General features: G+C 50.0%; 6 protein-coding genes across 6 annotated transcripts; 3 read left to right on the forward strand and 3 right to left on the reverse strand.

Annotated features, from left to right (window-relative positions):
• Positions 1 to 4,370: 4,370 nt before the first annotated feature.
• VC83_05311 (uncharacterized protein) lies at positions 4,371 to 7,278 on the forward strand. Its single transcript, XM_024468933.1, has 2 exons — positions 4,371 to 4,932; positions 5,065 to 7,278. Exons 1-2 carry the CDS (start codon positions 4,539 to 4,541, stop codon positions 6,891 to 6,893), a joined length of 2,223 nt encoding a protein of 740 aa, XP_024323432.1. The 5' UTR covers positions 4,371 to 4,538; the 3' UTR covers positions 6,894 to 7,278.
• Positions 7,279 to 7,327: 49 nt separating this feature from the next.
• VC83_05312 (uncharacterized protein) lies at positions 7,328 to 9,426 on the forward strand. Its single transcript, XM_024468934.1, has 3 exons — positions 7,328 to 7,570; positions 7,664 to 8,623; positions 8,688 to 9,426. Exons 1-3 carry the CDS (start codon positions 7,477 to 7,479, stop codon positions 9,338 to 9,340), a joined length of 1,707 nt encoding a protein of 568 aa, XP_024323429.1. The 5' UTR covers positions 7,328 to 7,476; the 3' UTR covers positions 9,341 to 9,426.
• Positions 9,427 to 21,037: 11,611 nt separating this feature from the next.
• ISA2 ([4Fe-4S] proteins maturation) lies at positions 21,038 to 22,302 on the forward strand. The gene is made up of 2 exons (XM_024468935.1): positions 21,038 to 21,608; positions 21,691 to 22,302. The coding sequence occupies exons 1-2, from the start codon at positions 21,294 to 21,296 to the stop codon at positions 22,069 to 22,071; spliced, it is 696 nt and encodes a 231-aa protein (XP_024323430.1). The 5' UTR covers positions 21,038 to 21,293; the 3' UTR covers positions 22,072 to 22,302.
• On the reverse strand, positions 22,287 to 23,521 carry RPL7 (60S ribosomal protein L7). Its single transcript, XM_024468936.1, has 3 exons — positions 23,371 to 23,521; positions 22,972 to 23,138; positions 22,287 to 22,904 (listed from the first exon to the last, which is right to left on the reverse strand). Exons 1-3 carry the CDS (start codon positions 23,497 to 23,499, stop codon positions 22,445 to 22,447), a joined length of 756 nt encoding a protein of 251 aa, XP_024323427.1. The 5' UTR covers positions 23,500 to 23,521; the 3' UTR covers positions 22,287 to 22,444.
• A 519-nt stretch (positions 23,522 to 24,040) lies between these two features.
• On the reverse strand, positions 24,041 to 25,018 carry RAD9A (cell cycle checkpoint control protein; the record flags this gene model as incomplete). Its single annotated transcript, XM_024468937.1, has 1 exon — positions 24,041 to 25,018. The coding sequence occupies one exon, from the start codon at positions 25,016 to 25,018 to the stop codon at positions 24,041 to 24,043; it is 978 nt and encodes a 325-aa protein (XP_024323428.1).
• A 182-nt stretch (positions 25,019 to 25,200) lies between these two features.
• On the reverse strand, positions 25,201 to 27,060 carry BNA5 (Kynureninase (L-kynurenine hydrolase)). The gene is made up of 4 exons (XM_024468938.1): positions 26,832 to 27,060; positions 26,377 to 26,732; positions 25,376 to 26,290; positions 25,201 to 25,306 (listed from the first exon to the last, which is right to left on the reverse strand). Exons 1-4 carry the CDS (start codon positions 27,013 to 27,015, stop codon positions 25,292 to 25,294), a joined length of 1,470 nt encoding a protein of 489 aa, XP_024323425.1. The 5' UTR covers positions 27,016 to 27,060; the 3' UTR covers positions 25,201 to 25,291.
• Between the last annotated feature and the right edge of the window lie 790 nt (positions 27,061 to 27,850).

Below are 27,850 nucleotides of genomic sequence, written 5' to 3' on the forward strand. Positions count from 1 at the left end.
GAGGTTCATAGGAGCTTTTAGAGCTATCGTTCATGCTCCTAGGCCTCTAGTTGGTAGAGATATGTCATGTGGTAGTATGAGTGATGTCATGTAATGAATCATAGAGGGTTGTAGAGATATGCTATGTGGTAATATCGGCCCAGTAACTAAGGAGCGATGACGTGTAATGAATCATAGATGGTTGTAGCAATCGTTGAGTAGTATTGCTCTTGTTGTTGGTGTGATAAGCCAAAATATGTATAGTGACTTGTAGGTTTGAGGAGGAGATTTCCAAGTTTGCTCTTGAGTTTGATAGCAAACTGAGTGCAACGAATGTCAGTATGACACTCCTCTCTCCTCCTACCATGCCCAACCTGCCCCTCTAGGCTCCCTGACCCCTCTATAGAGATGAACCCGGCTGGCACCCCATCCTCGAAGCTGACGAAGTTCATCGCCAGCTCCTGGATGTGGTGGCGCAGTCGAGCCATCTCCCTAGATGGAGGGGAGGCGCACCGGAAACAGCAGATGGCAGCCGCAAGCTCCTCCGTAGGATTAAACCTACCACGGGAAGCAGCAGCAGCGGTGACGCGATCCGCCAGTGTCATGACACTCCTTCAATATTTGTGTCATGACCCTTCGATTCACTTTAGTCTCTAGTACTTATTTCACTATGTCATTCACTTCACCTGCTTCGCTCACTTCGCTTCACTTGCTGACCTAGATCAGCCCAAATGTTGACTACTGGCTTAGGCTCTCTTGTTATTGGCTCGCTTTACTAGGGCTCGCTTAGCTAGGTTCGGTTAAGTAGTGCCTTCACCTATTTGGCACTAGGGATTTTTACTGTTATATAAGCACTTATTGCTCATGTCTCTTATTGATCTTTACCTAACAAATTATACACTACTTGGCCTTCTTGCAATTCCTCCTGCTTCGACTTACTTTGCATTCCCTTACTTCAAGTCAAACCACTTTGTCATACTGACATTCGTTGCACTCAATTTGCTATCAAACCCAAGAGCAAACTTAGAAATCTCCTCCTCAAACCTACAAGTCAACATACATATCTTGGCTTATCACATCAACAACAGAAGCAATACTACTCAACGATTGCTGCAAACTCTTCGACTACATCTGTTTATGCTACATACATCACGGCATATCATTTGAACACTCATTGAACAAGTTATTAAGAAAATCTCCTCCTTAAGGGGGTGGGCCAATACTACCACATGGCATATCTCTACCAACTAGAGGCCTAGGAACATGAACGATAGCTCTAGAAGCTTCTACAACCCTCTATGATTCATTACACGTCATCGCTCCTTAGTTACCCACAAGATTGGTTAAGTTATGACATAATTTGTCTATAGGTACTCTGACCTTGGACCTCCTTTTCACTTCCTATAGGCTAGGAACCCAAGAGATGGTTCTATGGGATTCTCTTACGTTCACTACATGATTAGCAAGCTAGTTGTGGGTCGCACTTGATTTCTAATACATTTACCAAGCCTGGTTAGTCATGGAAAGTCATGGAAAATGAGAGAACTACACTCCTTTGGCATAAATAGGATTGCCCTTTCCTTAAGAAAGGGCAAGCAGGCAATACAGTAAATCGACTATCACATACTTCCACGTCTTTTACAAGCTTCCAAGCATCCATCTTGTTACTCCTTGTTTCTGAAAAGTCAGTGAGGTGTTAACCTCTGACTTACCCCTGAGTTCCCAGACTCAACATTTGTTGCAACTTGTCTGAACCACTTCACTACATCACACACCTGATTGCTGCGTTGTGGAATAGTCTAAGCTACAACCCTTTGGCTCTGTTTCCTAAGACAGTGTGTTGTCTTAGTAAAATCATCCCTTCCTTGGGTGGCTAGATTCTCACATCTGGTGCACCCACCATTACATGCTGTTGACGATGAATCCCTTTTCCAGGTTTTCCAGCAGGTATTGCTTCGTAGCCTTAAGCTCTTCGGTGCCCTGTCGATATAACGGGGAGAAAGCGTTTGGTAAAGGGCTTCGAGCTGTATCTTGTGGTCGTATATGCGGTGGGGGGGGATTCGATCCGATTCCAACTTCGAAAAGACATCGGTGTACCTCCGGTGCATATGCGGAAGCTTCTGCTGGATGAGGCGGAGCGTTTCTTCGTCCTCTACCAACTCCTTTTCATGAATGATCTGATCGATTTCGTAGATGCTAGTCTGAAAAAACTCGGAGTCGTTTCGCATCATCTCGTGGTGGAAAGCATTTGCACTGATTTCGCATATATGCATGGGCGTAAACCTATGTACTAGGGTTTTCTGCGGTGGGGGAGAAACCTCCTGGTTTCGTGGTGGGTTCGATGGCGTATCAGTGATCTCTTCGTAGTCGGAAGTTATCACTTTCATTTCCATTGAACGTCCGCCTGCGCGGCGTCTGTCTTTGCAGTGGATTGCGAAATCCCGGCGATTCGCATCCGACTGGTATGCAGGATGTTTAATGGACGTTTCGCGTGAGTGGTAGGGCAAGGTGATCTCCTTGCTCCAGCTAGGAGTTGGCGGGTACTCCTTTGGCCATACTAACCGGCTCTTTGCAGAGTCGAGTAGTATTCGGAAGCAGCTGAAAAGCTTCTTCCCAATTATCACATCTTGTGCTCCGAGGTCCAGGAGTACAAAGGGGCAGTTATATATTCGGCGTCCTTCGACTGTTAAGTGTAACCGAATATACTCCGATACGTGGCCTTGGATTTTGCACTGAAATCCACGTATGGGTACAGAGTAGGGTAGTTTCTGTATAGGGCTCTGAAGTGCTTTCGACAGTCTCCTGGCCTGTTCCATCTCGTTGCCTGTGAGGTAGTATGAACCTAGTAGATCCATCATCTCCTCAGCACTGCGGAACCCATGCGTAGCGGACAGGTATTGGGGCTCTAGGTAGGTCTTCGCCAGGCCGGTCGTAGTTCCCCATATCAACGCTCTTCTCGAGACGTCGGTAAGATAGTGATCCTCATTGACTACGAGTCGGTCCCGAATTGAAGCGCTCCATTGTAAGAAGGTATGTTCTACCCCATCGCTGAGAGGAAGGATTTTCTCAGAGATGGTTGATTTCTTATAGCGATTCGGAGGGTCCTCGGTGTGCATTCGTGATGACCCTGGAATCGAGGGAGAACGAGTGTTCCGAAGAGGTGGCAATTGAACCGTCTCGGGTGTGTTTCGTGTACGAGGCGTTCGTTGCTCCGTAACTTCGACTGTGGGTATGGGGGCGTCCACTGGCGGTGTGGACGGGATTCTGGTCTGGGATGCTGACAGGATAACTAGTAGATCCTTGACCTCCTGTATCTGTGCTTCGAGGTGGGCCATTCGACTCGGGATGTCTTCGGATGGCACAGACGTCGTAGCTGCAGTGGTGGTTTGTCTGGTAGTCATTCTGGGCAGTTGACCGTCGTTGTCTTGGGGTATGTTTGATGTCGGCTTTTTCGACATATTGCCTCGGGTGTGTATCGGTACCGATACGAAAGAGCTTGACTTCCGGTAGCTCGTAGCTATCAACGCTCTTGTCCACAATTTCCTCTGTGCTATGAGGGGGTTCTTAAGGATCTCGTATCCTATTTGGCGCCAACGCGTCGGCGACTTTACCAGCTTGTTCTGAAGAATCAAACCCTGATCCACTGGCTGTCCGTGAGATCTCTGGAATCACGGCTATTTGAAGTCGTCAGGTCTCTCCTCCGAAACATCACCGAGTCGCAGTCGATGGTGTAACGGTAGTTCTCCTGAGTCGTTCCAGTGTGGGATATTATTTAAGTACGGCCGTCCCCGGCAGGCGTGATCTTTTTTGTATAATGTAAGGACACAGGGCACCCAGCTCACAGTAATAGCATATGAGAGTGCGAGTCGGAGGCTAAACGGATGCTATCCTATAGGTGTACTACGAAGGATACAAAAAAGATGAAGGGGGAACCCCGTTGAGTCTGTTTCCTTAACTCCCGAAACGGGCCCGACTCGGTTATCCCAACCCTAGCCCTGAACCTTCCACCGCAACAGGTCTGCATCGGCCCTGAACCCTATACACTTACCGTCCCCCACTATAGTGTAACTCGCCATATGCTCCTCTACTGGTTCGAAACCCCACCGAGTCGGATTCCATGCTTGTAGTGACCGTAACACTTCTGAGACAGGTTCTTCGAGTATCTAGGTACGGAGGCATCCTTACAAAAAGGACGAAGAGGAATAAGGTTGGTGGTTGGGGTTTACTTACGTAACCGCTTACAAATCCAGTGGTGTCCGCGATGTCGTTCGCTTAGTATTCGGACACCGGCGTCCGTATTGGAACTCCCTCGTACAGTAGGGTGCTGAGTCAGCAGAACCCTGCACACAGAAATACTCCAGGCTAACGGTCGTCGAAAATGGCGGGGATGAAGAACAACCAGCGTCTACCAACACCTGCGCCCGACCTCCCCGGATGCTACATGACCAAATTCATGGTCGTTGTTGAATCTTGGGGACGTCACTGCATTTGTCACACCCGACATCACCACCAACGAGGTCCCATTCAATAATCCGGAGAGACACCCAAACTATTTAACGATGGCTGCCGAGGCTGCGAAGAACCTACAAGGCAACCGCACCCGCCCAAGGTCTATTGTTCCTGCTACCCCCCTGCCATACGTGCAGAAGCGTAAGCTGGCAGGAGCTCCACGCAAAGAGAAGACAGAAGTCCCGTCTGATACTACTGTTGATAGCTGCACTTCAACTTCAAACACTTCGTCGGCGACAGTTGAGGCGTGCCGCTCGACTGATACTAATGGCACTTCCGATCAAGAAACAAAGCAGAAGGTCGACACTGTATACTCTGCTGCCTCCCCTTTGACTTCTGAAGTAGAAGAGAATCAACCATTGGACCTTCCTGACAACAACCTACGCGCCCACGAACAGGAGCACAGTGAACACGAGGTTACCACAGAAGGATATGATGCTCACGGTAAGAAAGGAATGCAATTCTTGATCTAAGCAATTGCTTCGCAGACAAATGCTAATTAAGTAATAGGGGCTCAGCCAGGCCAAACTACACAGGAGGATAAAACTCAAGTTGAGAAAGTGACACGTCAAGTAGATCCTGTTCCAACTTCATCCAACAAGCAACCTAACGCCTCGAAATCTTCCTACAATATGCCTCCAGCACAGTTTGTCCCTAGCCAGCATACTCTGCCAAACCGACCAGCTCTTGATGCTGAAGCTTCGACATACACAAAGTTCCAAGTGTCTGGTGGGCCTCACTCAATGCACCATACCCATCCCAGCCAAGGAAGCATGGTGTTCGGTGGCTATTCTGATTCGAACAACTCCTCGCCAGCGCCGCCTCTTTCGTCTGCAGGCATGCCTCAATATCCATACCCGCCGCCACCACCTACGAATGGCCATATGCATCACCTTTCCAACGGCTTCCAAGTCCCACCACCTCCGGGATTTGGCTTCCAGCAGCAGCATGGTAGTCATATTGTGCACAGTCCAGCGATGGACGGCTTTTCCCGCCGGCATCCACCACCTTTCCCACACCCGGAAGGATACTCACCCTCAGCTACTCCTGGCATAAACGATAATCGCCGACAGCAATTTTATGACCCGTCAACCTCTCATAGCCTTCGCTCTCATTCATCGGCCCCTCATGAGCATGATCCTCGACCCACCCAGTTTCCCAATCCAAATGCAACTTCTCGGGCGACCAACGGAAGCAATGGCCATACTGATGATGGCAAGGTTTACTACCAACCTCAGATGAGTGGCCGCGGTGGTTCGGGCCTACACGGCGCTGTTCCACATCCATCCGTGGATAACCTTGATGGACTACTAGGCTATATCCAAGGCCAGTTTGCTGATCCTACCTTCGCCGATTATACGCTGGAAGTACGATACACGGATGACCGTGCCAAACCAATGCGTATTCCAGGACACAACCTCTTGTTTGCCAGAAGCCCAACACTGAAACGTCTCATGATAGCCCAGGCCAACGACGGAAGCAGCGAAAGCTCGTCTCGCACAATTTTAATCGAGACTGCTGACCGATTCCTGAGCTCAGATGGGTTCTGGATCGCATTGCAGCGTCTCTACGGCGGACCTCTTCATAGCCTGGATACCCCACCAACTCCCGGCCGAAACATGGAAGCCCAGAATTTGGCGACTTCGAATCCTGCTAGCTTCCATAGGTTTGATTTGGCCCTTGGCTACGCTGCTGCTGGGCATATTCTTCAAATCCCTCCAGTCTTGAGCCGAGGCATCGAAGTTGCATGCCATCTTGTCAACTGGCTTACGATTGAGAAAGCCCTCGATTTTGCACTCGATGGAGGCCTCAGCTCGCAGTGGACTCTGGACAATAACTTCAACGGAGTTTGTCCGAGCACGTACGGGCCAGCTGTCGACATGCTCATTCACAGTGCTCTCGGCTTCTTGATCGCCAACTTCCCGCCTCACCTGGATTTCGATGTGACTGCCTCTGAGCCAGCATTCAATAGCCGCCTGCCTGTTCTCAGCAAGGCCAAGGTCTCAAAACACAACCCTCGGTTAAGCTCGATCAAGTTCGGCGATCATCCTATAGAAGAGCCTATTATCCCCACTCTCAAGAATGCAAACGCTGCATCTCTTATTTCCGGGATACTTATCAACCTGCCATTCCAGCTGCTGAAATACGTGCTGGAAGCACCATCTCTGGGGAGCCATGATTGGGCGACGTCTACTATGCGTCAAACTGTTATGCAGGAGGTCATCAACGAGCGCGAGAAGCGTCGTATTGGCGTCCTAAATGATAGGAGTGCTTCCAACGATGTACGCATGTCAAACCTGAAGGGATGGCAGACCGCTGGGTGGCATGAGGGAGTCGAAAACGAGGCACCTCACAAAATGCCTACCCTGACCAGGACTTGGGTTGATTTCAAGCTCCCAGAGTGAAATGGCGAAAGGCCATACACAACACAGACTTCGACTTGAATATTATTACTACGACAGACTGCCGCGCCATGCGTTTACCACAAGCGTTTTTGCATTCGTCTTCAGCGTTATACCGGTCTTGCATATAAGGACCATGTTCGATACGCGCTTTATGATACCAGTCATCATTGTGAAAAAGGGAGGGCCAACGGGTGGCTCGTGGCGATGCATAGAGGTACGATTGGGGCGGGGAAAAGCAGCTGCTGGAAGGAAAAGGCCCTAAATAAGCATTATAGCCGAAGGGAAGGCCCTTAATTAAGTGATGGGCGTAAAAATAGGAAGCCACTAGGTAGCCAAACACGCAGGACTAGAATCATAGGAATTAATTCAATGCGGTGGTCTTTAAGTATCGCACTTCTCATATTAGAAGAGTTGTTGAAATGTTGTAGGCGATCGGATTTAGTTAGGGGTAGAGCCGCGGGTCGTTGACATCACAGCCAAGATTTATCCGTGCACCCACCACCTACGAAGCTGCCCGTCTGGCACCAAGACCCAAAACACGCCGAGGTTCAATTGCGTTCAACCTCAACTTCAACACTTCATCATGCGGCACTTAGCGGCTCTCCTGCTGCTCAGCAATGCAGCAAGCTCCATTGCCGCGTCCGAGCCGGCTCGGCCTCGTGGTGTGGGACCTGATTGTTCGTCTTGAGCCCCAATCCCCCTCCACCTGCCCTCATACCAAGTAGAACGTCAGGGCATGATTGAAGCTAACACATCATCTCTACAACTAGTCGCGAAGCACTACAAGGGCTCCAAAGACATATTCACCTGCATCACAGCTCCCTCGGTCGTAATCCCTTTCTCGAGCGTCAACGACGACTACTGCGACTGTCCCGACGGGTCAGACGAGCCAGGGACATCAGCCTGCACGTACCTCTCGTCGCTGTCGCCCACCCAGCCCGTCCCCGGCACATCCAGCGGCACCAGTAATACGACTCTGGCGCTGCCAGGTTACTACTGCAAGAACAAGGGCCACCAGCCGGGCTACATCCCGTCCAGCTACGTCAACGACGGGGTGTGCGATTACGACCTCTGCTGCGATGGTAGCGATGAGTGGGCTGGTGTCGGCGGGGTGGCGTGCGAGGACAGGTGCGCGGCGATGGGCAAGGAGTGGCGGAAGAAGGAGGATGAGCGCGTGAGGAGCGCGAGGGCTTCGCTGCTGAAGCGCGGCGAGCTGCTTAAGCAGGCTGAGATGCTCAGAATTGGGATCCAACAGCGGATTGATCAGTTGGAGGGCGAAGTCGTGACACTGCAAATAAAGGAAGAGGAGGCAAGACGGCGGCTCGAGGATGTCGAGTGGTCGGAGCGGAGCAAGGTTGTTAAGGGCGCGAGTGAGAAGGCATCGAGAGTTACGGTTTTGGCCAAGTTGGCGAAGGCAAGGGTGGAGGAGTTGAGGAACAGCCTGACAAGCTTGATTGAGAAGAGGAATGCGGCGAATTCGAGGGTTCAAAAGCTTGAGTCGATTCTGGAAGCGTTTAAGGTAGAGTACAACCCGAATTTCAACGATGAAGGAGTGAAGCGCGCTGTCAAGGCTTGGGAGGACTACGTGGCCGAGAAGGACACCAGCTCTGATTCCGATGCGACCGGGTTTGAGAAGGACCTGGAGGAGATTGGGAAGCCAGATAGCGAGGAGCAGGGTATCAACTGGGCAGAGTGGGAGAAGGAGGAGGAGGAAAGTGATGTTGAAGCTCGTAAGTTTATACCGCCTACCACACATAATATGGTTACAGCAAAGCTAATTCTTCTACTCATCAGTCTACAGCTTTGAAGCCTACCTTCCCCCATCCCTCCGTACCTGGGTCCACGACAAAGTTCGGTCCTTCCGTCGCACTCTTGTCGATAATGGTCTCCTTGCAGACACCACTGGCCCCGCCGACAGCGAATCCCGCGCTGTTACTGAGGCCCGCAACGCATACAACAACATAAAGAGCGATGGAGAGTCGAGACGATCCGAGCTGGAGGACAAGAAAAACGACCTCAAAGCCGACTACGGACCACAGGACGTCTTCCGCGCCCTCAAGGGTAAATGCGTTGACATCGATTCAGGCGAGTACACGTACGAGTTGTGCTGGATGGACAAGAGCACGCAGAAGTCGAAGAAGAATGGTGGGAGCACGCAACTGGGCACTTTCAAGAGATTTGATACCGTCGAGGTGGATGAGGATGTTGGCGCTGATGGGAGGGGCCTTGGGGTTGGAGAGAGACTCTCGATGGTATTTGAGGATGGAGCGCAGTGCTGGAATGGGCCGAAGAGAAGCACCATTGTCGTTATGGCGTGTAGAGAGAAGGATGAGGTGTGGCGGGTGGTCGAGGCGGAGAAGTGCGTTTACAGGATGGAAGTCGGCACGCCTGCTGTCTGCAAGGACAGCGCTGGCGAGCAGAGAAAGCCAGTTAAGGACGAGCTATAGTTGGAGGGAGAGCTGGGTTATTTGGTAGTATAGACAGTATAAAAGATGAGCAATTGGCCTGTACCACGAATAAAATATTAAAATGCAGTTGAAGCTTTTGAGAATATATTTGATAATTGCTATATTAATTAAACCACTAACTGCAAATTTATGTACCAACCCAAAGCCAACTAAATCATAACAGTGTTCGGCACGGGTAGGTATATACAGTAAAATCTCGATAACACGATGGATAGCATCCCGTAATTTCATATCGTGTTAACAAGATTATCGCGGTATCAAATACACGCGACTACGTTATCCAACTGTCCAAAGTGCCTTGAATGCCCTCATTTGCCTGCTTAACCTTGACAAGCCGCTCAAGCCGTTCTAAAGTTCTTAAATACTCCGTACTTAATACGCCACTATTCCCAGCCTCAAGAAACTCAATCAGAACTTGTGTGGCTTCTAAAGCTGACTGAGTTGTTGGCACAGGCAGCAAGACTTGCTCACTGCTTTTGTCATCATCTTGAGCTCCAGGATCCTCAACATCTTAAGTATAATGTGAAAGAACTTCTTGTAATGCCTCTTGATCTTGATCCTGCTCTCCACTACTGTGTATATTTTCTTCACTTGGATTAAGGAAGTTTGCAATATCCATAGCGTCATGAATTTGCCCAGAGTTTCGTACTTGATTGTACAAGTTGTCAAGTGCTGGAAGAGATTGGATTGAACGCTGTATTGGGTTTCGAAGCATTGTGCTTTTTCAGAAGCAGTTATATATTGTTGTATCTGTAACATCATGATGCCAGGACCAAAGAAGCCAGCGAATAGTGAAGTGTAAGTTAATAGAGTTGAAGGGATTCATGTTATTCTCAAATGCATTAAGCATGTATTCAAGCCACTGTCGACGGTAGTGGGCTTTAAGGGAGGCAATAATACCTTGATCAAGGGGTTGAAATCGACTTGTTGAGTTTGGAGGAAGCCAGAGAATTCTAATATTTGAAGGAGGTGGAGCTGCTTCAATAGCAGCAATATGTGCTGAGAAGTTGTCCATGGTAAGAAGTACACTCCTCGTTGTGCCGATATGTAAGTAAAAGGCTTGTAACCATTCAACCATAAGAAACTGATTCATCCAAGCTTTCTTGTTTGACTTCCAAACTCCTCCCATAGATCCTATGTTAACGTTTCGAAGAGCTCTTGGTGTTTTTGCATGCCCAATAAACCATAGAGGAAACCGATCTGATCCAGAAGCATTTGTACAAATAACAACAGTGATACGAGCTTTGTTATGCTTTCTTCCAGGTCTTGACGTTGATGACAACCCTCTTGAAGGGGACATCTTCCAGAAAAGCCCTTCTCATCCATGTTATAGATATTGTCCTCCTAAAAATCCCCATCAATAGTCTGAATAGCTCGCATCTCTTCTTCTGCATTAAGGTTGACTTGACAGAGGAGGCAGGGGATTAAACACAAAGGCTTTCCAAGTAACACATTACAGTATTGTAAAGAATACTATATTGAGTTGAGCATGAAGCTCCTATCTAAGAAATACTATCTACTTATATAGTGGCGTCGTGCCTCATGGGTAATCTGGATAGTTGGCGGATAGCTAGATATTCAGGATAGTTCGTGGATAGCTCAACTATCCAATATCCACTAGTTTCTGCAACTATCCATTAGCCCTGTTGTCATACTGACATTCGTTGCACTCAGTTTGCTATCAAACTCAAGAGCAAACTTGGAAATCTCCTCCTCAAACCTACAAGTCACTATACATATTTTGGCTTATCACACCAACAACAAGAGCAATACTACTCAACGATTGCTACAACCATCTATGATTCATTACACGTCATCGCTCCTTAGTTACTGGGCCGATATTACCACATAGCATATCTCTACAACCCTCTATGATTCATTACATGACATCACTCATACTACCACATGACATATCTCTACCAACTAGAGGCCTAGGAGCATGAACGATAGCTCTAAAAGCTCCTACGAACCTCTATGATTCATTACATGTCATCGCTCTTTAGTTACCCACAAGATTGGTTAAGTTATGACATAATTTGTCTATGACATAATTTGTCTATGACATAATTTGTCTATAGGGGTACTCTGACCTTGGACCTCCTTTTACTTCCTATAGGCTACGAACCTAAGAGATGGTTCTATGGGAATCTCTTACGTCGACTACAGTTACCAAGCCTGGTAAGTCATGGAAAGTCTTGGAAAATGAGAGAACTACACTCCTTTAGCATAAATAGGATTGCCCTTTCCTTAAGAAAGGGCAAGCAGACAATACAGTAAATCGACTATCACATACTTCCACGTCTTTTCCAAGCTTCCAAGCATTCATCTTGTTACTCCTTGTTTCTGAAAAGTCAGTGAGGTGTTAACCTCTGACTTACCCCTGAGTTTCCAGACTCAACATTTGTTGCAACTTGTCTGAACCACTTCACTACATCACACACCTGATTGCTGCGTTGTGGAATAGTCTAAGCTACGACCCTTTGGCTCTTTTTCCTAAGACAGTGTGTTGTCTTAGTAAAATCATCCCTTCCTTGGGTGGCTAGATTCTCACATCTGGTGCACCCACCATTACATCTGGCTTACCCCTGAGTTCCCAGACTCAACATTTGTTGCAACTTGTCTGAACCACTTCACTACATCACACACCTGATTGCTGTAATGGTGGGTGCACCAGATATGAGAATCTAGCCACCCAAGGAAGGGATGAATTTACTAAGACAACACACTGTCTTAGGAAACAGAGCCAAAGGGTTGTAGCTTAGACTATTCCACAACGCAGCAATCAGGTGTATGATGTGGTGAAGTGGTTTAGACAAGTTGCAACAAATGTTGAGTCTGAGAACTCAGGGGTAAGTCAGAGGTTAGCACCTCACTGACTTTTCAAAAACAGAGAATAACAAGATCAATGCTTGGAAGCTTGGAAAAGACGTAGAAGTATGTGCTAGTCGATTTACTGTATTGCCTGCTTGCCCTTTCTTAAGGAAAGGGCAATCCTATTTATGCCAAAGGAGTGTAGTTCTCTCATTTTCCATGACTTTCCATGACTAACCAGGCTTGGTAAATGTATTAGAAATCAAGTGCGACCCACAACTAGCTTGCTAATCATGTAGTGAACGTAAGAGAATCCCATAGAACCATCTCTTGGGTTCCTAGCCTATAGGAAGTGAAAAGGAGGTCCAAGGTCAGAGTACCTATAGACAAATTATGTCATAACTTAACCAATCTTGTGGGTAACTAAGGAGCGATGACGTGTAATGAATCATAGAGGGTTGTAGAAGCTTCTAGAGCTATCGTTCATGTTCCTAGGCCTCTAGTTGGTAGAGATATGCCATGTGGTAGTATTGGCCCACCCCCTTAAGGAGGAGATTTTCTTAATAACTTGTTCAATGAGTGTCCAAATGATATGCCGTGATGTATGTAGCTGTTACGACGGAACAAGAAGGCTGGCCAACTACAGGACAGGAAGGAGGGAGGTCGCATGAGACCGGCCCTGGTACCTGGAGGGGCAGCGGGGAATAGTAGTTCCGAAAGTATCACGTGATGGACTCGCAGGATGATGAGAAGAGTCCTAAGAGTCCAGGACTCCGAGGACTCGAGTGAGCTCCCAGGAGTCCACTAGGCACGTGATGGACTCGCAGGATGATGAGAAGAGTCCTAAGAGTCCAGGACTCCGAGGACTCAAGTGAGTTCCCAAGAGTCCACTAGGCACGACGCCACTATATAAGTAGATAGTATTTCCTTAGATAGGAGCTTCGTGCTCAACTCAATACAGTATTTGTTATATACTAGTAACGTGTTACTTGAAGCCTTTGTGTCTGATCCCCTGCCTCCTCTGATAAGTAAACCTTTACGCAAGAGAACCTCTGTGTCTTCTATCGTTTAGAAGTCAGCGTTACACTTTGAGCACCACTTCTACGAGGTACCGGCTTACACACAAAGCAACATGTCTGTCGTCAGTTCGAAGGGGAAAACCCCCACCACGCCAACTTCGTCTCAGAGGTCTAAGCCTGAGAATGAAGAGATGCCCGATGCACCCACCGTCAACGAACTCAAGGAAACTCTACGCGTCAAGTTGCCCGACACTTACTCCGGCAACCGAAAGGAACTTGAGGTGTTTTTGCTACAGGTCGAACTGTACCAGCACTTCAACGACGAGAAGTTTCCCACCCAGGAGAGCTATGCCCTGTGGACTGCGTCCTACCTTAGGGGGGAAGCCCTGCGATGGATCGAACCATTCCTCAAGGACTATTTCAAATATGAAAGTACCAATGGAAGCATGACAACTACGCAGACTATGTTTGGCAGCTGGAATGGATTCTGTAAGGAAATCCGACGCATGTTCGGAGACATCGATGAGATTAAGACCGCAGAAGACCATCTGTTTGCACTTAAGCAGACTGGCAGCGCCCTCACATACTCCACAGAATTCCAGAGATACGGCAATCAGACAGGATGGGACGCCAGCGCACTCATCAGCCACTACCGACGTGGGCTGAAGAGCCATATACGTATGGAACTTGCCCGTTTGGAACAACAACCAACGGACATGGTAGCGCTAATCGAACATACGGTCCGAATCGACAATCGACTATACGAATTCCAGAAGGAACGTCGGACCTATGACAAGCCCAAGAAAAGTTACCCCTACCGGGGAAACGAGGGCAGACGACGGGATCAACACCCGCGAGACAACCGTTGGTCGGACCCAATGGAACTCGATGCCACGTTCAAACCTGGACGACCCCGTGACCCTAAGAAAGACAGACAATTCAAGGAACGACTCTGTTTTAACTGCGACAAGCCAGGCCACATGGCCCGAGACTGCAGACAGCCAAAGAAAGGGAACGGCGGACGCAAAGTCGGCAAGCAACTTAACGCCACCTGGACAGGACAGTTGAACGCAACGTTTGTGAGCAAACAGGACTGGGGAATAAACGGCGAAAGCACCCCAGAAGACGAGAGCTCAGATGAAGGGTCGGAGGCGGAATCGTTCACCGTCTCGGAACAGGAGACCTTCGATGAACTCGCACCTACGGAACCAATGAGTCCACGGTGCAAGAGCGTAGTAAGACGCATGGCAAAACACGCCCACGCGAAGATTAGGGCCGAACGAGACAAGCCCAATGGCCAGAGGAAAATCCCCATGCTTAAAGACCTCTACGGGAACCTGTTACAGGGACTTCCGTTAAAATGCAAGGTGGACGACTGCAAGGATGACCTCTGGAGATACTACGACCAACTAACGAATACCCGCAGGCTGCTTGGCACGTCCCAAGACGTAGCTAAGTTGGAAGCCCAAGAAGCGGAAGAACTGGAGAAGGATGTCGAGCATATGGCTAAACTGAAGTATATGAAAAGCGTCAAACTTTACTACCAGGACCGCAGGAGAGCCCTGAAGAAGTACGACGAGAAAGCCAGAGATATGCTCCGACGGGAAAATGCGAGACCCACTCCACGCATCGAAAGGAGAGCCATGGAGCAACTAGACACGTTCTCCACGCCTCCGAGGGAAGATAGTGCATGGGTGAGAGGACAGCGGGAACTATCAATGACAGACGCAACAGAGACTGATCATCCCTGGCACGCGTATGTCTACTGGGAGTATTGCAGCGAAGATGACTGCAAGCTCCACTGGAAAAAGAAACACCAGAATCAGTTGTTTCCCCGATCCTCGCCCAGGATACACTTCAGAGACGCAGAGCAAGTTCACGCCCTCAGGCGAAGCCAGTCTGAAGGGGACTTGCCTATCAAAAGCGAACAGGTATACGAGAAATACCCACATCTGCTAGACGAAGCAGAAGAGCGAGGGAAACGATCTCCCCAAGGACCACCATTGGAAGCGGATGAATACTATCCTTCCTCGGACGAGTCAAAAAACTAGGAGTCCTCGATGGTAGGCCACCGGCGAGCGACACGAAGAGGCCTAGTACAGACCAGCTATGCGCCACGACGGGCAGCATGCAACTATATGTGGTCGCTAAGATACAACAGCGACACCTCCGAGCAATGATTGACTCAGGAGCGACGGGCAACTTTATGACAAAGAAAGTAGCAGACACGCAAGGTTTCAAGACGCAATTGAAAACCGAACCATACCCGTTAATGGTCGTAGATGGAGAGCCCATCTCGACTAATGAAGGAATCGTGACCCACGAAACGGTCCCATTGGAAATGGTCATGCTACACGGGCACAAGGAAACGATTCAGTTTGACATCGTGCACATGGACAACCATGCGTGCATCCTTGGTGTGCCATGGCTCAAGAAACACAACCCCCAGATCGACTGGTGGAACAAGAAAGTTGTGATGAGCCAGTGCGCGTGTGAACAACGGACGGACACGCGACAACGGGAGAAACCCTCCCAGGGCCGGAAGGAGTTATGTACAACCTCCGAGCTCGATGACCTAGCCCAGGCATCCTCACCGACGAGTATACTGGTGGAGTACAAGGAATACGAGCAATTATTCCAGGAAGGCCCTAAGAACGAGGCGCTTCCTAAGCACCAACCATGGGATCACGAGATACCTTTGGAGAAAGACAAGAGTCCACCGTTCGGACCAATATATCAGCTATCGGAAAAGGAGCTGAAGGTACTTAAGGAGTACATCGATGATAACCTAGCGAAAGGATTCATCAGACCATCCACATCACCAGCAGGAAGTCCGGTGCTTTTCGTACCAAAGAAAGACGGATCCCTACGGTTATGTGTGGACTATCGAGCGTTGAACAACATCACAATCAAGGACAGGTATGCCCTGCCGTTAATCAACGAACTACACGATAGATTTCAAGGAGCAAAGATCTTCAGTAAGCTAGATCTGCGAGGAGCATACAACCTGATCCGAATCAAGGCTGGGGAAGAGTGGAAAACAGCATTCCGCACCCGCTATGGCCTATTCGAGTATCAAGTCATGCCCTTTGGGCTAACAAACGCACCCGCATCTATGCAACGACTGATGAATGATGCTTTGCACGAATACTTAGACATCTTTACCATTGTCTACTTAGACGATGTCCTGGTGTATTCAGCAACCAAGGAGGAGCATGTCAAGCATGTCAAACTCGTCCTGAAGAAACTAAAGGAGTACAGCTTACTCCTCAAACCAGAGAAGTGCGAGTTCCATAAAAACCAAGTCGAATTCTTGGGTTACATTATTGGAACGCACGGCATCAAGATGGACCAAGCAAAAGTAACGGCAGTGTTGGAATGGCCAACACCGACCACGGTCAAGGAAGTGCAAGCCTTCCTAGGCTTCGCCAACTTCTACCGAAGATTCATCTCGGGATATTCCAAGGTAGCTCAACCACTCACGGAGCTTACCAGAAAGGATCTCGAATTCAAATGGACGGACAAGGCAGAGGCTGCTTTCCAGGAACTTAAGACGAAGTTCACGGAAGCACCTATCCTTGCTACATTTGACCCTGCAAAGAAGATCATCCTCGAAACGGACTCTTCTGACTTCGCAATTGGAGCATGTCTGAATCAACCAGACGAGAACGGTAAGTTCAAACCAATCGCGTACTACTCTAGGAAACTGTCACCCGCGGAACTCAATTACGACATCCACGACAAGGAGCTACTGGCTATTGTCGTTGCCTTTGAGCAGTGGCGAGTATATCTTGAGGGATCCACCTACCCTGTGCAGGTATGGACGGATCACAAGAACCTCATATATTTCACCACGACCAAGGTTTTAAACCGCAGACAAGTCTGCTGGGCAGAAACCCTCGCAGCCTACAACTTCACGATAACCTATCGCAAGGGCTCCGAGAATGCAAGAGCAGATGCTCTCAGCAGACGGACCGACTACGCCGGCCCAAAGGAAGAAAGACCTAGAGCAATTCTGAAGAAAACAGATGCAGGAATACAGTACAACGAGTTACTAGCGACGATCTCAGTCATCGAAGATACAGAACTCGAGGAAAGACTCAAGAAAGCTTACGCAACAGACGAATGCGCCAAGCGAGTCTTGTCCAAAGTCGAAGGCGACTTCGCCATCGACGAACAAGGATTGATTCGATACAAAGGGTTAGTGTATGTCCCAAGTCAAATGAGACGCCCGCTGGTGCAAGAACAACACTCGTTACCAGCACACGGTCATCAGGGAGTAACACGAACCTTCGAACGAATCACCCGACACTACTACTTCCCAGGTATGAGGAAGCAGGTAGAGACAGTGGTAAGAGAGTGCGACATTTGCAGCAAGTCAAAATCCAATAGGCACCTGCCATACGGACAACTCAAGTCGACACCAGTACCAAAAGGAGCGTGGAAATCAATAGCTTTGGACTTCATAGTCAAGCTTCCACCCTCCAAGGACCCGTTAACAGGAATAGAATACGACTCTATCCTCGTCATCACGGAAAGACTCACGAAATATGGGAAGTTTATACCATATCTAGAAGCTAGCGACGCCGAGGCGCTCGCATATACCTTCATTCGAGTCATATTAGCCGATCATGGGATGCCAGAAGAAATCATCTCAGATAGAGACAAGCTCTTTACTTCGAAATTCTGGAAATCATTGATGGCGCTACTGGGAACAAATCATAAGCTATCAACAGCTTTTCATCCCCAGACAGACGGCCAAACAGAAAGATTAAATCAGACCCTTGAACAGTACCTGCGAAGCTATGTCAATCATCAACAGGATAACTGGGTTCAGATCTTACCCATCGCACAGTTTGCATATAACAGCGCGATGACAGAAGCAACGAAAGTCTCACCGTTCTTTGCCAATTATGGCTACCAGCCAGAAGCATATAGGCAACCAAGACCGGATGAATCACGAGCTGAACAAGCCCTGATCGTGGTGGAACAACTGAAATCGTTCCACGAACAACTTGCGACGGACATCCAATTCTTAAATGAACGATCCGCCGCATACGCAAACAAGAAGCGCAGTATGGAACCTGCCTTCAAGGAGGGGGATAAAGTATACCTACTCCGGAAACATATCAAAACGAAACGACCAAGCACAAAGTTGGACTTCAAGAAATTGGGACCATTCAAAATATTGAACAAAGTCAGCTCAGTTAATTACAGACTGCAGCTACCCAGGAAGTCTAGACTACACCCGGTATTTCATGTCTCACTACTGGAACCAGCAAGAGGAAATACCCCAATTGCGACCGACACCGAACTCCAACCCGAGAATGAGATAATCGAATATGAGGTCGAAGCGATCCTAGACAGAAGGTTAGTAGGACGTCGAGAAGAGTTTTTGATAAAATGGGAAAATTACGAACCTACGGATAATTCGTGGGAACCAACAAGGAACATCAGCAAAGAACTGCTGGAGGAATATCGACGCCGCCATCCGCCAGCCATTGATCCCAAGATGCAGGGGAGTAGGCCAGTGGATCGGAGGAAGCGGAGGTCCCGGTCACAGATGAGGAGGCAGCGCTAACTGCCTGTTCCTCGGCCTCAACAGCGTCACGCTTCTCAGCAGCCACACGTTCGGCCTCCTCTGCCGCATCAAGCTCGTCGAGGGTTTTCAAACCTCACCGGAGCATATCTTTACCACGGGTTCGGATGAGGCGTTTCTGCTTCCGCAGACGAAGTAACTTCGAAAGGGTTTCTTCCTCTTCGCGATCCAGGCGATCCTCCTCCCGTTCGAGCTTCACCCAGTCGGGATGCTCAGGACCCATACAGTCACACTTTTCTTTCAAGTTGCGACGAACGCACTCGGCGCACCGCCGTGAATCATTTGGAGACGACACGCAAGTAACGTTTCGCCTCACGCAGTTCGAGCAAGAATCCATTTCGGGTAGTTCGTATCCGTGGTTCTTTATTCGACGGACAAGATCGTTGCGTTCCTGGAGTTTGCGGGCAGTGTCAGTAGGCATGTTGCATGTTGAAGGACTCGCTGAGGAGCAGCAGAGTCCCGGGGACATGGACGTACTTATAGGATTCGAGACGAATGCCCAGGGGAAGGGAGCGAGTGTTACGACGGAACAAGAAGGCTGGCCAACTACAGGACAGGAAGGAGGGAGGTCGCATGAGACCGGCCCTGGTACCTGGAGGGGCAGCGGGGAATAGTAGTTCCGAAAGTATCACGTGATGGACTCGCAGGATGATGAGAAGAGTCCTAAGAGTCCAGGACTCCGAGGACTCGAGTGAGCTCCCAGGAGTCCACTAGGCACGTGATGGACTCGCAGGATGATGAGAAGAGTCCTAAGAGTCCAGGACTCCGAGGACTCAAGTGAGTTCCCAAGAGTCCACTAGGCACGACGCCACTATATAAGTAGATAGTATTTCCTTAGATAGGAGCTTCGTGCTCAACTCAATACAGTATTTGTTATATACTAGTAACGTGTTACTTGAAGCCTTTGTGTCTGATCCCCTGCCTCCTCTGATAAGTAAACCTTTACGCAAGAGAACCTCTGTGTCTTCTATCGTTTAGAAGTCAGCGTTACAGTAGCATAAACAGATGTAGTAGAAGAGTTTGCAGCAATCGTTGAGTAGTATTGCTTCTGTTGTTGGTGTGATAAGCCAAGATATGTATGGTGACTTGTAGGTTTGAGGAGGAGATTTCTAAGTTTGCTCTTGAGTTTGATAGCAAACTGAGTGCAACGAATGTCAGTATGACAATTGCTGCGTTGTGGAATAGTCTAAGCTACGACCCTTTGGCTCTGTTTTCTAAGACAGTGTGTTGTCTTAGTAAATTCATCCCTTCCTTGGGTGGCTAGATTCTCACATCTGGTGCACCCACCATTACATGGATGCTATCCTATAGGTCTACTATGAAGGATACAAAAAAGATGAAGAGAGGAACCCCCGTTGGGTCAATCTCCTTAAGTACCCGAAACGGGTCTGACTCGGCTAACCTGCCTTCACCCTCACCACGTGACTGTGATTTATCTGACTCAGATACCTTCCGTCACTGAGGGAGAGGAACCCCCATTGGGTCAATCTCCTCAAGTACCCGAAACGGGTCCGACTCGGCTAACCTGCCTTTACTCTTATCATGTGACCGTAACCTGCCCGACTCAGATCCTTTCCGTCACTGAGGGACAGGCATCCTTACACTAGTGCCAAAAAGGTGAAGGCACTACTTAACTGAACCCTAGCTAAGCGAGCCCTAGTGAAGCGAGCCAATAACAAGAGAGCCTAAGCCAGTAGTCAACATTTGGGCTGATCTAGGCCAGCAAGTGAAGCGAAGTGAGCGAAGTGAACGAAGCAGGTGAAGTGAATGACATAGTGAAATAAGTACTAGAGACTAAAGCGAATCGAAGGGTCATGACACAAATATTGAAGGAGTGTCATGACACTATTCTAGTTTAGTTAATTTATAACAATTGGCTTTTAGCATAAGGTGTTCAGCTGGCCATTCTATTAGATAGTGTCACGTACGGGACTTTGTAGATTTTGGCAGCAGAGCGACGACTAAGTTTGAATGAATAGCTTCGATAGCTAGAACGATTCGAGCTTCTTAGGTTTGAAATTCCATTTGTGGTTGTGGAGAAAACGTGTGTTAAAGTCAAAAGGTAGTAGGAAAAGTAATCGACTCGGTGTCATGATCGACTTGGTGTACAACCACGTTAGCTTTAATATATAACATTTTTTTATACTAATAAAGCTCTTTAAATTAAAGGTCACGTGATTTACACGTGACCTAGTACTCATTAGTATACTCGTGAGTATAAATTATTGTACTCATACTCATGAGTATCACGAGTATTTGTGCTAACCCTGTCCAGAACCTGGTTAGTCTTACAATTCTCATGAGCGTATCTCACGAACCTGATTACGAATAAATTTCCCTAGCCTTACCGACTTTCGGACAGCCTCGCCCGACACCCGCATTTTAGCTCAGATACGACCATCTCCAGCTCCCAGGAACCCGAAAGCAGCCCATCGAGACCCTTCACCAACCAGCGAAGCTCCAACCCTCACCTGCACCTCTCCACTCCCTATACTCGCACACAATGGCGACACACATCCTACCGAAAATGTCACTACGGCGCTGCACAACAGCCACGGCGTCGGCACCTGCAGCACGAACCGTCTTCCAGCTTGCTCACCAACGCGGCGCCCCTCCAATGCTCGACTTCCTCCTCCCAAGCATACCTACAGTCGCCCCGCGCAGCATTGCGCGACAAGCACCGCGCTCGCTCTCGAAGCTTTCTAGCTCGCGCCCCTTCACGGCGTCAGCACTGCGCGCAACGACCGCCATCTACAATCCGCGGAAAGATGACGATGGGAATGATATGACCATTGAAATCACACCTCGAGCAGCGAACGTAAGTTCCTGCCCCAGCACCAACCTACCCTTAGCATAGACAGCAGGGAACAAGATCAACAAGGCATACTAACACACCCCAGCGCCTCAGCCAAATCATAGCCCGCGACCAAAACCCCCGCCTCGCCCTGCGCATCACCGTCGAATCGGGCGGGTGCCACGGCTTCCAATACCAAATGTCACTAACCAACGTCCCCGCGATCGACTCCTCAACCTCGCAACCCGTGGCCATCGAGGACGCGGTAGCGAACGACAAGAACGCGCCTGCGTTGGATGAGGACGATACGTTGTTTGAAGGGGAGAAGGGGGCGAAGGTGGTGATGGATGGGCCGAGTCTGGAGTTGTTGAATGGGAGTAAGGTGGACTTTACGACGGAGTTGATTGGGAGCCAGTTTAGGATTGCGGATAATCCGTTGGCGACGAGTAGTTGTGGGTGTGGGACGAGTTTTGATATTAAGATGTGAGGAGGGGGGATGGTTGATTGCTCTAAGTGTGGGAGTTGGGTATGGCTTTGTGTACTCTTATGTAGCAGCTAGGTTAGGGAAAATGGCTGAGAAAGAGGGGCGGAATGTATTATATAAAACGTGCGAAGAACCATGGGTGGAGAAAAGAGAGAGAGAAATGGGACGGAAATCGGAAATCACGCGACTACATCGCTGAAAATTTAAAAAATTGGATATCATAAAAAAAAGGTCATTTTTATACTGAAGTTGAATCGAGATCAGTATTGCCGTGGTTACGCCATTCATGCTAAAATATAGCTAAGAAGCAAGCAAGACTCCCATCCCGGTTCCTGACACACACATCACCATGCAGCGAACTATTGTTTTATATTTTCTAGTTCATCTGTCTGATAAGAGCGTTGATCTTGTCCTCGCGGTTACCCAGGTCACCTCCCTCGACGAAGTGGCGGAATTTGCGGGTGCGGAAGCCACCGGTAGGGTTGGAGAGCTTGAATGGCCACAGGAAGTTGGAGGCCTGCTTGAAGTTGGGTCCGACGGTGTAGATCTCGTGGATGAGATCCTCCATGCAGACGATGCCGTACTTGCCGAGGTTGGCCTCGACGATGGCGTTGTCGGTGAGAGCAATGCGCTGCTTGTCGACCTTTCCGTATCCGCGCTTGTAGATGAGCTCGCGGACGGTCTTGAGGTTGGCGTAACCGTAGGCTATCCATGGCTCGACGATCTTGAGCATCTCGAGGGTGGCCTTGGTCAGGCGGATGAAAACACCGTTGTTGATCTGGAGAAGACGGAGGAGTTGGAGGATCTTGCGGGGCTTTGGTGCAATCTTGTTGATACTGTAAAATTTGCGTTAGGACTCGTGCTCGGGCGTGTGATGATGGATCCAGTCATGCAATTGCTTACCCCTTGATGCGGACAACGAAGACAAGCTTGTCCTCAGCAGGCACGTAGTAAGAGCCATCCTGCTTGGAGAGACGAGCAAGACGGATCTTCTCGCGCTCAGCATCGCGGTACTCCTTAACGTACTTCTCAGCACGCTTGAAGATGACGCCGCGCTTCTCCTTCTGGGCCTATATCATGCTTGAGTTAGCAAACGTTGATCGAGGACCGAGTATTCGAATAGCACAACGAAAGCAGACGGCATGGCTCGACGATAGATCAGACCCGAAAGATGGTTAATTGGCGACAACATCGACACTGTTGTGCCTAGTCGCAAAGATGGTGTTATGCATCATATAATCGCCGACCATGCCCGAAATGCTTCGTATATTTTGTGATGTGTGGAAAAATTCAAGAGCGTACCTTCTTCTTCTTCTCAAGCTCGGCAGAGCGCTCCTCGCGGGCCTTCTCCTGCGACTTGCGCTTCTTCAGGAGCGTCTCCGGGACGAGGATCTGCTCCTGGGTCGGCGTGGAGAGATTGTCGGAAGGCATTGTTGCGGTTGTCGAGGTGGAGTTGTGGTGGTGAAGGTTTTCGAGATCAAGCCGAAAACCTGAGCAATGGTCTCAGTGGGCCGGTGACTAAGCAGTAATCTGAGGCTGCAACTTCTGTTGTGTACTGTTGGTCTCGCTTACGCCACGGGGTTCCGTAACCCTATGAGAGAAGATGGTGGTTGCGGCGTCGCGAAAGTGAAAGTGTGGCGCATGGCGCTAATGACGATAAGATAAGGACGTGCAGGCATAACGTTCTCATACAAACATAAACATTCTCAAAATGATACCAATGTGAGCAAGAAAGACAACTTCAGACCTGAAAAATGGGCATATACGCCATGGGCTCCAACGGCTCCGGCCAACTCGGAATAGGCCACAAAGAAGATGTCTCCGTCCCCAAAGGCGTCCTCTTCCACGCCTCCTTCCCCCCCACCTCCGGAGGCCCCATGACCATCCGCGGCGGCGGAAACCACACACTCCTCCTCACCCCCTCCGGCATGCTGCTCAGCTCCGGCGCCCTCACCCACGGCGCGCGCGGCCGCTATTTTCTGCCGCCTTCCACATCGGGGAGTTTCAGTCCGGTGTTATTGACGTTCTCCGCCTCCGCTGAAGCAGAGTCACAGGTGTCGCCTGACTCGACTGAGCTGTGGGGACCTAACGCCTTCAAATCTGCAGAGGCTGATATCAAGGCTAATCCCAAGGTCACGCATTGCGCTGCGATGTGGGAAGCTTCTGTTGTTGTTGCTGCTGATGGGACGGGGCGGGCGAGGGATGTGTATACCTTCGGCATGGGCCAGAAGGGGGAACTCGGACAAGGAACTCTAATCATCCGCTCCCCACGCCCTGAACTCCTTCCTGATTTTCCCTCGCCGGATAGGGAGGTTGTGGACCTCGCAGCGTGCATGGGCCACGTGATCGTCGTCCTGGATAACGGGGACGTATATGGCTGGGGTAACGGACGAAAAGGCCAGCTCGGGGAACCGGCAGAGGTGGTGCATGAGCCGCGGAAGGTGGAGGGGGTGGGGTTTAAGGTTGTGAGAGCGGTTTGTGGGAGGGAGTTTACGTATCTCCTAGGCTCTCCTGGGGAAGGAGAGAGTTTGTTCCTCGGGAAGGATAAATGGGACGTCAAGCCCCCTGCCGACGCTAATATCAAGAACTGGAGCGACGTCAGCGCCGGATGGGGCAACATCGTCCTCCTTAAAGATGACGGAACACTCCTATCGTGGGGCCGCAACGACCACGGCCAATGCGCACCCCCCGATCTACCATCGATAGAGAAAATAGCAGTAGGCAGCGAACACACCCTCGCGCTTACCCGCGACGGAGACGTTCTGGCCTGGGGATGGGGGGAGCATGGGAATTGTGGGCCGGGAAAGGAGGATGTGAGGGTTGCGAATAATGTGATAGCTTCTTCGAAGAATTTGCCGGAGGGAAGCAGTATCGTTTCTATTGGAGGGGGGTGCGCGACGAGTTGGGTTTGTGTTGTTGATGAGTGATTGGGAGGGGTTGTTGGGTTCATAGGCGAGACTACCTAAAGTGGTAATAGGCGCTGTGAGTGGTTGTTTTGGTTATAGGCGCTGTGAATACCCAAAGTGATAATAGGCTCTGTGAGCTACGACGTGCGTGTGGATGATTGTCATGAAAAATGCCTTTATCAATGTCTTGAGCGGCACGAGAACGGTTTAAGATATATATTCTCACCTCCCTAAAATCTACGCTCAGTTTTCAAGTATGTTAGCTACGCACACAAGCTCTCACAGCAACGTCTTAATCTCATAACCCCCCCATTCCATCAATTCGTCACAACCTTCTCAACCTCCCCCCCCTCCCCATTCCCCTTCCTCTCAGTTTTCCCCTCCCTCACCGTCCCCAACGCCTTCTCAAAAACATCCATAAATATCCACACATCCACCGCATTATTATAAATCGGCGCCGGCGCAACCCGAATCACATCCGGCATCCTCTCATCCACAATCACTCCTCCCTTGATCAACTCCTCCATCACCCCTTCCAAGAACCCTTCTTCAAGCTGCACACTCAACTGCGCACCCCTCTCCTCCGGGCTACTGGGCGTAATAATCTTAAACCCCCCCGATCTCTTCTGCAGCGCCAGCAGCCGCTCCTCAAGGTACGCAGTAAGTCCCAAACTCTTCTCGCGTAGCTCAGCGATAGTGGTGAGGTTGAAGACTTCGAGAGACGCGCAGACGGTCGTCAGGTCGTTGGTGCTGGGGTTCGAGACTTGGAAGCCCCCGGCGCCGGGGATGGGGGAGAAGTCGTTGGACATTGCGAAGCGGGTTTTTTTGTCGCTGCCCCACCAGCCTGCGAGGCGGGGGTGGAATTCCTTATCCTCGCTCTTCTTGTCGCCATTGGTCGCGCCGTTCGAGGTGGTGGTGGTGGTGGTGGTGGTGACACGACTGTTTCTTTCGTGTACGAACATCCCACCGATTGCCCCGGGGCCAGAGTTCAAGTACTTATACGTACACCATGCCGCGGCATCCACATTCCAATCATGCAGTTGAAGTGGCACGTTGCCGACGGCGTGGGCAAGATCCCAGACCACGAAAATACCCCTCGCCTGGGCGTAAGCAGTGATAGTCTTGATATCCAGCAACTGCCCGGTGTAAAACTGGACCCCCGGCAGCAGCAGGACAGCGGTGGTGGAGGCGTGTGCGTCGATCGTGGCGAGGATGTGGGAGGTGGGTAGCAAGGAGGTGTCGGTGGGGGGGTCGATGGTTATCATCGAGGTGGAGGGAGGGAGGTTGTGGTGGCGGACTTGGGATTCTACTGCGAACTAGGGGGGGGTTAAGTATTTCGATCCAGTGAGATGGGGGAGATAGGGGTGAATTGGGGATAGGGGATAGGGGGGGGGGGACTCACGTGGTCGCTGGGGAAAGCCTTGCTCTCAATAATAATCTTATGCCGTCCATTAACATCCGGCCTATAAAACGCCGAAAGAATAAAATGCAAATTCGCCGTCAACGTCTCCATCACCGCGATCTCCGCCGGCGCCGCACCGACAATGGGCGCCATCGCCTTTGCCGCCGCGTCGTCGGCGTACAGCCATGCTGGGAGGGGGGAATCCTTAAGGGCTTTGAAGTGGCCTTGTACGCCTTGAGTGGCCCAGGCAGAGAGATATTGCTGGAGCCGCTGCGAGACGCGACGCGGTTGCAGACCGAGGGAGTTGCCGCAGAGGTAGACGCTTTCATCATGTGATGAGGGCGGGATGGTGTGGTCTAGATGCGTGTGTGAGTAAGACGTATTACGTGCAGGGAGGCCGATGGAGGCAAGGGGAAAGCGAACATGACATGACATGATAAAAATCCCCTACTCACCATTCCGCGGCAGCGTCTCACGCGCCAGGTCCGCCTTGGAGGGGATGAAGAACTCGGCGCGGAGGTGCTTGAGTGGATCCTGGGCGGTCAGGTACTCGGCGTACTCCCTGCTGTGGTGGGGAAGTGCGTCTGCTGCTGTGGCTTGGCCGTTGGTGGTGGTGCTGGTGGGCGTGGATTCGGTCATAATTGGTATTATGTTATACGCGGATGGTGGATGGTGGATGGTGGATGGTGGATGGTGGATGGCGGATGGCGGATGGGTGTGTCGTTGCACAGAGTCTGGTGTGAGGTTGCACGACTGGTGGTTTGGACAGGAGGATTTTGGTATGAGCCGCGTCGCTTATGGGGGGAGTGAATAGTTGGAGATAGTAGATAGGTGATGGGTTTTGCCTTGGGGGGGGGGGGGGTTTGGATATGGAAAGTTATGAAGCTGAGTTGCTACAGATTGACAGAGTGGCTCTCTTCAAAACACACTTTATGCTCCTGCCAGGACTATCTAACTACCCCTCCTCTCGCTACAAGATTCGCCCCGCAATTCCACCCTCACTCACCGCACCCAAATCCAGCGAGCAACGCGCTAGTCAGCACGCGCGAACGCGAACGCGAACATATTCGCGATATATACCGCGAATATGCGCGGAGCGCGGAAGCGGAAAGCGGCCTCCTTTTCGTAGCAGGTGATGTCAGGCTGGTATGGACGGTTTTGGTAAGCGAGGCGAGGCAGGTCACGGGGTGTGGTAACGTACCTACGTTACCACAATCACCCCCGTGGTTAGGTAACCACGGGGGTGATTGTCCTCGATCGATGGCGAAATTAATTTACGGGGTACGACCGGCACAGGTACGGGGGGCTGCAGGGCGGACGGACGATCGATCAGTCCAGTCCAGTCCAGTCCAGTCCACAAGAGAGGAAGGTCAGTCGGAACATATATATGGAACATATATATATATACGTAATATACCGCCAGACAGAGCACCAGACAGAGCACCAGACAGCCAGTCCAGTCCAGTCCAGTCCA

Source organism: Pseudogymnoascus destructans, assembly GCF_001641265.1.
Source record: "Pseudogymnoascus destructans isolate 20631-21 unplaced genomic scaffold scaffold_13, whole genome shotgun sequence".
Taxonomy (NCBI): Eukaryota; Fungi; Ascomycota; class Leotiomycetes; order Thelebolales; family Thelebolaceae; genus Pseudogymnoascus; species Pseudogymnoascus destructans.